The sequence below is a fragment of the Necator americanus genome, chromosome III, assembly GCF_031761385.1.
Source record: "Necator americanus strain Aroian chromosome III, whole genome shotgun sequence".
Classification (NCBI taxonomy): domain Eukaryota; kingdom Metazoa; phylum Nematoda; class Chromadorea; order Rhabditida; family Ancylostomatidae; genus Necator; species Necator americanus.
This window is the reverse complement of record NC_087373.1, coordinates 30711605-30721090: the sequence shown is the minus strand read 5'-3', so window position 1 is coordinate 30721090 and position 9486 is coordinate 30711605. Positions and strand designations below refer to the sequence as shown.

The 9486-nt window shown below is 38.5% G+C and overlaps 1 protein-coding gene across 1 annotated transcript; it reads left to right on the top strand.

Annotated features, from left to right (window-relative positions):
- Positions 1 to 5056: 5056 nt before the first annotated feature.
- RB195_011500 (uncharacterized protein) lies at positions 5057 to 6643 on the top strand (the record flags this gene model as incomplete). Its single annotated transcript, XM_064192940.1, has 3 exons — positions 5057 to 5163; positions 6470 to 6546; positions 6603 to 6643. 3 exons carry the CDS (start codon positions 5057 to 5059, stop codon positions 6641 to 6643), a joined length of 225 nt encoding a protein of 74 aa, XP_064050523.1.
- Between the last annotated feature and the right edge of the window lie 2843 nt (positions 6644 to 9486).

Genomic DNA, 9486 nt, shown 5'->3' with positions numbered 1-9486 from the left:
CGTGCAAAACTCACTCTACAACTTCGTTTTCTCACCGAATGGTTGAAATCAGTTCGTTTCTTTTTTCGTTTTTTTCTAAGCGGAATGATTTGTTTGCATAGCTGTACAGCGCACGTTTATTCCACGTCATGATTGTGAGGATATGAGATTCATGGATGTGTGTTTTGTGCTAACTCGGTGTTGGATGTTGGAACTAATAGAACGTCGAGAATTCTTTGGTTGAACTGACTAATGTAAATTGATCTCGTGTATTCAGAACTACTTCGTTATAAAACCTTTTCGGACTGCTATACCCATTCAATCTTCAGGAGAAAACAGTGACGAAGGCATTTTCCGCGTCTGTTTCACCCGTTTTACGTCTTCTGACGAAATGTGTGTTTGCACCTAAAATGTTTCGAAGTTTTTCGATATGGAATGGTATTTACAGAAGTTATGGAAAATCCAAATATTTTCTTGAAAATAATGTTTGATTCATTTTGTTTCGATTTTTCCTCTGCTAATGTCATTGGCCATAGGTTTGCCTTAAATTAGATTTTCTCCTGCAAGCGAATTCAAAGTCAATGATGCTTTCTCGCGTTTCGTCATATTCTCTGCTTATCTACGAAATTCAACCTCGCTACCGTATTAATATTCCCGGCAGAAAATTCTTAGTTGACATTAGCTGAGATCAGCTGACGCTGAGTGAGTTTGCTGGCAGCGTCAGCGGAACCGACGCAAAGAGAGTAACGAAATAAAAGTTCACTTTTGTTTCGTGCTGTAGGTACGGTGATCCTATATAGCGTATGTATGTGTATATTAGTGAGCAAAGCTCGAAAAGCGGTAGCGGAAAGATTTCCTACGAAGAGACGACGATCGAGTTGAACAAATACACGCAGCTCTTCACCTCACGTAAAGCACTGTGCACTGACCCTCCGCCTACGCGAACGCATTCAATCAAACGGTACACCACCCAGTTCTCACCTGCAGCTCACCCCGTCGGCTACACACACACGCAAATACGTGCACGTTTCGTTTCTTTGATGCTTCCAATGCTTATTTCTCGTCACGATTCGTTATAGAATCAAATAGAGATGGATTTTCTTCGGAACTACTGGATCTAACTGCATCTTTCTTGCTCTCTTTTCCTTTCATTTTCTCTCTTTCTTTTCTTCTTTTCTCCGAAATAATAAGCAAAAAGTTTGAATTTTACTGGAATATAAAACAAACGAACAAACTCACCGATTTTGTCCCGAAGATTTATATTTTTCACACACACACACATACACACACACACATACACACACACACCCACCATGTCCAGTTTTTGCATAAGATTTGTTACATATATATCATATTTTGGGCAAAAGTTGAATATAATAATGACTCTAGTTTTCCTCCACACTTTTTAATAAAGTAGAGGAAAACTTCAGGAGATTAGATTAACTAACTAGTATGATGCTAAATTTGTAGTAAAATGATATTTTGTGTTTAGAAATAAATTATTGGTTTTTTTTTTCAACACTGCACTTTCAAAGGTTAAGCTCTTGGCTATATTTATCTATCTGCATTTGTCATTATTTATTCTAATTGTTAAAATTTGCACTTCTTTAAAGGATCGCTAAATTCAAATTAAATTAATAAATGGTTAGTTGATGAACTCAGCAGTTTGCTTTATTTTATTCCTTCATATACGCCAAAATTGCTCTCTAAAAAAAAACAAAATGGCTTTGTGATAATATCAGAACAGAAGTTTCGCTTTTTTCTAGAATTTTCCAGAATAAGGAGTTTTCTTGTACTCCTAATTGATCGATCAGGTAATTTTCCCCATTGAAAAAGTGAAAGGTCTTATAATGAGATTTGTTCCCTAATCCAAAATGTTCTGTCGATCATTTTCACTTTCTGGAGTGATCGTCGAATTTGGTTACATCTTCGAAGCTGTTGGGTCTTCATGCAGTATTATTAGTGAAAAGAACCTTTTATGTAGTTTCTGGAAAATTTATTGATTCAGTGACATAAATCGAAGATTTCACCAGACATTTTGATTTCAAATATTCTCTGCTCATCGTCTCTGTTAGCTCAATTCACTTCATGAAATTGTTTAAATAGAAGTTAAAAAGAAGAACTAAAAATAGACGTGGGCCAAATAAAAGCGTAGTAGGACGGTTCTAAAAACAGAATCGATCGACTGAAGATTAAATTTTCCAGAGAGAACGACCAAATGGCCTACTTTCTAACATTGTTTACACACTAAATCCTTTAGAATTGCTCCATGGTTTCATTCTTTTTAGAAGAACTTTTATCTTTTAGAGTTTTATTATCACGGAAATTCGTGATGGTTTGGTCATATAATACAACCTTGTTTACTAATATGATCACAACCTTCTTAACGCTTCTTAAAAAACACTCGTATAATCAACGAGCGAGCGAGGAGAAGAGGAGAGAGTCAAATCGTAAAGGCGGCAAATTTAAAATTCGAAATTTAAATATTGTGCTATATGTTTACTTAGTATGATTTCTGTCCGTCACATCTCATAGGAGAGCATGTGTTTTCCTGATACATGGAAAAATGAGGATATTATTTGCAGGAAGTACTAAGCGATTTTATTTCTCACATTAGATGGTTGTAGCTCATACACCATGTACATTCACGATAAGGAAAATTCGCAATCTCCATGCTGCTTTCCATTGGTGTCTTTCTATATTAAACAAGCGGTGAGATACTCTCTTAAAGGCAGCGTATCACTAAACTGGCGATGTTAGGGTCACTATGGGAAAATATAGAGTTCGCATTGTAAGTTATGGATGTGAGCAAGACCACGCTTAATTCTCCTCAATCGTCCTGAAAAACGGCGTGAGAACCTCCTGAATACTTACGAGGTTCCCTTAGAACCCGCTACTCTTGTACTTGCTGTGCTTTTCTCACCAGTCTATCCATTGGTTTTATTTGAATATACAGGTGAGGAGACCTCATTGATCTTCGACCGCAACGTAGACGCGGCGCGTGCACGAGGGTGGTGCGTTCTACCGTACCTCATAGGAACTAAAGCGGTTTCCGCGGAGTTTTTTTAAAGGATATTTAGGGGAAATTGGCTGAAACTATGCTCATACTCACAATCTTCGAAATCCCAGCATTGACCCACAGAAATCCCAACATCGTCAATTTCGTGACATGATCCCTTTAACTCACCAGTTACTATGATACGCAGCAATGAAAGCGTTCCTGAGGGTCAAGTTATGAAAAAGCCATGCATAGTCGTTAGGAATACGATAAGAAACCACCTGAACTTTCAGCGATTAACAATGCTAGCCCAAAACTCAAAAAAAGAAGAAAAACCATCACGAATACTTTGCACAAAATTGTTGGTTTGCAAATCAGTTGTGAAAGTTGGTTCAGTTTAATGATTAATCCTTGTAAAGTGTCCTTTTTTTAAACTTATCGCTTTTTTCTCAGAATATGGCCAGATTTCTTAGCACAGTAAGACAAAAAAAAACCAAAATTTTCGAGAATTTTGAAAAAAGATAAAGATCTGACGATACTATTTTACTGTTATAACAGAACGTGTGATCGAAATGTTTTCGAAACCTTTCCTAATCACGGTCTTTAGGGCATTTATTTTTGATTTAATACGTGGCCCACGCATCAGGTGACGTGAGGCAATAATCCCTGGACAGCGATCCTGTCTGCAAGTAACCGCTGGCGTCAATTTGTATCATAAACCTAAACGTTCTAAACTTCAACCTGCATAGTCCTTGACACGTTTCTTGTCCTGGGAGCACCAGCAGTGCGGGTAAGTCAAGTAACTCCCTTTTTCAGTCGTATCCTTTTCTGGATTTTTAGCCACTGTGATACTGTAGCGGTCAACTGTCCATGATCTTGGTGGTGGATTCGGGTACCAATTTTCCGAGTATAAAATCTTTGCGAAATTTTTTTGATATCGTATCCTATTCTGAGAACTAATCTTGCAAGAAATATTCGCTCCAATAAGCGACTCTCATATTGTGGAAGGATTTAGAATACGTCACGGGAAAAATTTGCGGAGCTTTCGGTATTATTTTGTGATCTTTAACTGTAAAATTAGGTATTTTTGTAGATTGAATGCATTCTCACATGCGTCCACGTCAAAAACTTAAAAAAAAGGAAATTAGAAATTTTTGAAAACTATTTCCCCCAAGAACTGAAGTTTCGAGGGGAAGGAAACGAAATTTTTCAAAACTAATTCAATAAACTAGTGACAGAAGTGTACTACGAAGGTTTCTTCCCCAGAAATTGTTGAAATTCTCAGAAGAGAACAATTCATACGATCTCATAGTTCCATATCTATTTGTTGGAAATCTGCAGCCGCGGGAAACGTCAACCACAATTCACGTTCAACAAGTGGCACTTTACCGATTGTCGATGTGAACGTGAAGAATTTTTGTAGGCTCCTTGAAATTTCTTCGGAAAACTCATTTCCTCGCCTGCCGCCAGCGTTATAGGACGCGTTATCGAGCTAATGTCCTAATGTCCTACGCTCGAACTAATCAGAAATTCCGCGTGAGCTCATGAAAATTTCACAAATAATCGTCTTTTAATCGTTATGTGTGTGCTCTTTGAAAACGTCTGACGCATCCATGTAACTAGTTCTCGGACGCGGTAGTTAAGCAAATAATGCCGTGCAGAAATTTATGTGCACGAGATGATACATAATTTTCTTAGATTGTTCACATGTATGCTGCCGGCGAAGGATGAACGGAATTTCAATTTCTCTTGTGCTGCAGAATTTCTCGCACTGTCATTGCTCATCCGATTTATTAGTTTCAAGAGGAACCGTCGGCTATGTATAGGACTACATAACTTTTTTTAAAATTCTTCATCCTTTTTATAGCCAGATAAATCTCGATTCTCTCCTTGAATTCCGGTTTTTTTCACGTATCGTTGGCGATGATATCGTCATCCCACAGAACGTTTGAAATTGACACCTGAAAATCTTCGGATAAACTCTGGTTCCTATTTGTCGACATTGTTTTGGTAGTTTACTCCTAAATATTTGTGTGGAAAACTAATTTTTTCGCTCTAATATTAACTTTTTTCTCTGTTATGAAACCTACAACCTCACCGACCATCCCCTGTACATTTTTGGCCCCATGCCAATTCGGAGTTGGATTCTTCGAAATACATTCGTATTTTCACAGTATCGTGGCTCGGTAAATTGAGCCAATGTAAACTTGCGCGCGGTTGCGTCACGGATCAAACAGCGATCGGAACAATAAAGTAGTCGGAGGGGGGAACGATCATGCTGTGAGGGAAGGGATAGTGCAAAAATCAACCATCAGGCTTGCTCATTCGGCGACGTTATACGAGTTTGTGATTTTTTTTTTCGAGCATTTTTCAAACCAGTATATCACAAAACCAACGATGTTGGGGTCTTTGTGGGCAAATATAGAGTTTGGGGTGTAGATTAAGAATATGAGTGTGATCCCTCTCTATTCCCCCTAATCGTCCGGAAAAACAGCGTGGGAAGGACGTTTGTTCCTACGAGGTACGTCAGAACGCAGCCTTTGCACACGCTTCGTTTCTCTCACAAGCCTATTGATTGATTTCACATAAATAGGCTGCTGAGAAAAATCTCATTGATTTCTCTCTCGTTGATGAGACGCCTGTAAAAGGTGGTACGTTTTGACGTACCTCGTAGGAACAACAAGGTGTTTTTAAGTACGATCAGGGGGAATTGAGCGGGGACATGCTCACAATCGTAATATACACCCCAAACTCTATATTTGTCCACAGAGATCCTGAAATTCTTAGTTTCATGATGCCTTTAAACAAATCCTTGATTAGAGTGATCTATTAGCGAGACATCGTAGAGTTCGACGCTCTCTTTTGACTACCTACAATACTTTTTCATTTGGACACATCACACCTCATAATTCTTCTATTCCAAACCATGACAGTGAGATTAGATTAACTTAGAAGATTTTTAGGACCATTGTTAAAAGTTGTCCATAGAAAAAATCACTTCATTGTTGCTTAACCTTAGATGACAAAACGAAAATTGCTGCGCTTTCTATTACGCCAGTGCTAAGCGTCTGAGTACTCCTTTTCATGTGCGTTCAGATCGCTGTAAGAAAAAAAAAGCGTTGAACCGGGGGAAACGCAGCGATCTGCCTTTTCCTCTCCACATCTGCGCCTCCAAAAGTAGTGCTACTTGGCGGAGACCATTGCTCTGCCGGGAATGAACCTCAAAAGAACCATTATGCTGCATCTGCCTGTTCTACAGTTGTGTTTACCGCGACGCGACAGCACGCATCTGCGTTTTTTTTTCCAAATATTAGGCAGTCGTAGTTTCTCTAGAGGAAAACACCTCCGGTTAATTTCCGACTCCGGTTTTTTTTTCTTGAAAATTTCTCCGAGCTTCCCATTTTTTGTTCTTTTTAATATTTCATTGTCCAGTGTAGTGATCCATTCGTCTCAGTTCTTTCCGTTGTTGCACGATAGATGCCGATATTTCAGATGTTTTAACGGAAACAGTATACTCTTATCAGAACTTATCGAACTACTTATATATCCTGGAAATCATGATTTGAAAGGTAATTCTGCGTTCACAAAAGAATTTCAGATACTGATTTTGATTGGTCTCTTTCAGATTTTCTTTTCTGTCCTGTAGTGGATTTAGTAATGAAATGATGAGCTGCTGAGACGATTGGAGAAACCATCCAGGCAGGGTTCTTCAGTGTCGACATCTACCGAAATGTCTGCGTTATGTCTTCCATTCGTATTTCTCCTCCTCCTCCTCCTCTTCCTTTTTTTCCTACCTTTCATGATTTCCTCACTGAATTACCAATGTCCTACTTGCCCATTCTCCATTCTGAGTCAGCGGCTAGAAAAAACATGTATCCATGGAAAGCTTTGTACTTATCTATCTCATTAGCAGTGTCCCATATATATGTTATTTGCCCTATAAACCAGCCATACAACCCTCAATTGCCGCATAATCCTGGCCTTTTCTCCAAACCCCGAGTATTCCATGCCTTTGCCTCCTTTGCAAATGTGATCAATCTTTTTTTTTCCAACTCTGGGGATGTTCACTCATCGATTGATGATTTCACGCCACAAGAAGAATTGCCCTTTATAATCACAGCCATTTTATTTGTGCCAAATTTTTCGTTAATAAACTTTAATTTTTAATTCAAATAAATGAAGATGGATGCCGTGACATTCAGGACAGAGACGTGTGCATCTGCAAATCAATTACTATCGCCGATTGGAATAATCCCAGGTTGATATCCAGATTCGCCAATTTTTTTGAACTTTAAACCAAATTAAGTTTAATTGGAATTAGAATTAGAAATTTCTTGTCAAGAATTTCAAATTTAAATTGAACTAAATTCATTTTATTTTAACTTCAATTTATAGAGAAATCGCAGGAGGCTGAGGTAAGAGTAAGACATCACAGAGTTCTCACAGATTTTAGCACTGTTCCTTCACAGGGCCCAACGATCTGCTCACTTCAGTGCTCTTCTTTTTTCTGGATACCACATGGGATGGGTGTAGAGCAGTCGGTTATAGGTTCCTCTTCCTGCACGATCGATCGGAGGTTCGAATCCGCCTTAGTGCTCACCAAGCCTTTCATCCCTGCGGGCTCGATAATTTGGTACCAAACTTGTCTGGGAGGATAAAAACACTGACTTAACACATCGGCTGACCCCACAAGTCAATCTTTAGGCCAACTACACGTTCCTGAACCTCAAACGATTCTGAGTTGAAGTGAACGTGGTGGCGGATCCCAAGCGGATTGATTAACGCCATTTACTTTACACTGTACTTCATCTGTATTGGTGTTGCTATAGCGGGACTATAATCATTATATGAAACAAAAATTTGAAAATTTTGCAACTAATTCTCAAAGCCCCACTGTACAGTACTGCTGTGTTCTGCGACATTCATTTCCTAAAAAGGATTTCTTTTTTTCGTAACTCATTTACTTCGTAAACCCACTAATGGAAGGTATCTTAACAATTGCTTGTGAAATGCTTTCTATAGAATTTTACTCTGATCAAAATGACCACTGTTCCACAGCGTGATCAGCTATTTCTATAACGAATCTAGATGTTTTAAAAACGAAAAAAAAGCCACTAATTTCCCAGTTCCAGATAATATTCATAGATCTGGCACGTTGTCGTTGGCCGTTAATCAATGGTTTCTCCTGATTTCAGCCAGATTGAAAAGTTATGGAGTGAACGCGATGTTTATGGAGAGAGAAAAAAGTAGAGAACAGAAAAAAATCTTTAAGACAATCCTATAACGTATACATATATATAAAAAAAATATATATATATATATATATATATATATATATATATATATATATATATATATATATATATATATATATTAGATTAACCCTCTGAGGTCAGCTCATCTCTGAACTGGGCTTTTTTGGTCGCGTTTCTCACCATTGAGGCGCACAACCTTTAACTACTTCTCAATGGTTAAAAGATAAGGGATAAGTTGACATTAATCATTCCGCTTGAGACCCACCACCACGTTCACTTCAATTCAGAATCGTTTGAGGTTTACGAACGTGTAACTGGCCAATACAATGACTTGCGGGGCTACCCGATGTGTCAAGTCAGTGTTTCTATTCCCCCAGACAAGTCTGAGACTAATTTATCGAAAGGCTTGGTGAGCATTAGGACGGATTCGAACCTCCGATCGATCGTGCAAGCAGCGGAACCTCTAACCGACTGCGCGACACCCCCACCAATGGTTATTTTCCATGACTTCCTAATTTTTTTAAAGTGAAGTTTCTTCTACTTAATGGGCTCATTAACTTCTAATAAGATTCCGAGTATAATATACTGATATGATAATAATTGTAACACGTTTCAGAAACCCAGAACAACGCGCTGTCGTCAATGGGTCAGATCACTTTTTTCTTGTTAATGACAGTATTTATCAAAAAGAGCAGATATTTCGGATGATAGCAGACAGTTCACAAAAAAGGATATAACATAACAAAAACACGAAACACCGCCTGCAGACCCAAGAATTGGAGCATCCTGAGGCCTAAAGTCTCAGCTTATCTGACGATGCAACTCCTTGCACACGTAAAAGTAGTGCAATTAAAGCGCATGAAGCGAACACCAAGCCGGTGCAAAGATTTGCATTAATGAGTAGTTCTCAGCAGTAATTTATCTTGCGTTGTTCTATTCCGTGAATCCTTTCGATATAAAGAGTTGCGTTGTTGGGCAAACTGATCACTCTAGTGCTCCTGAAATCTCTGAATCCTGGATTCGTAGGAGTATGCTGCGTTTTTGCTGTAATTTTTGCAAAATACGTTTTGAATCTTGGAGAACAAAAAACAGAAATCAAAGATCCCCATGAATGCAGTTTTTGAACCACTTCATCCCCTATACATCTCACCTTTTCAAATCATAGTAGTATGCTCCTAACCAGTATCCAATGATGGTATCGAAGAAACTAGCGCTACAACTTAAAGGCATCACCCCACGAATCTGATATGGTGC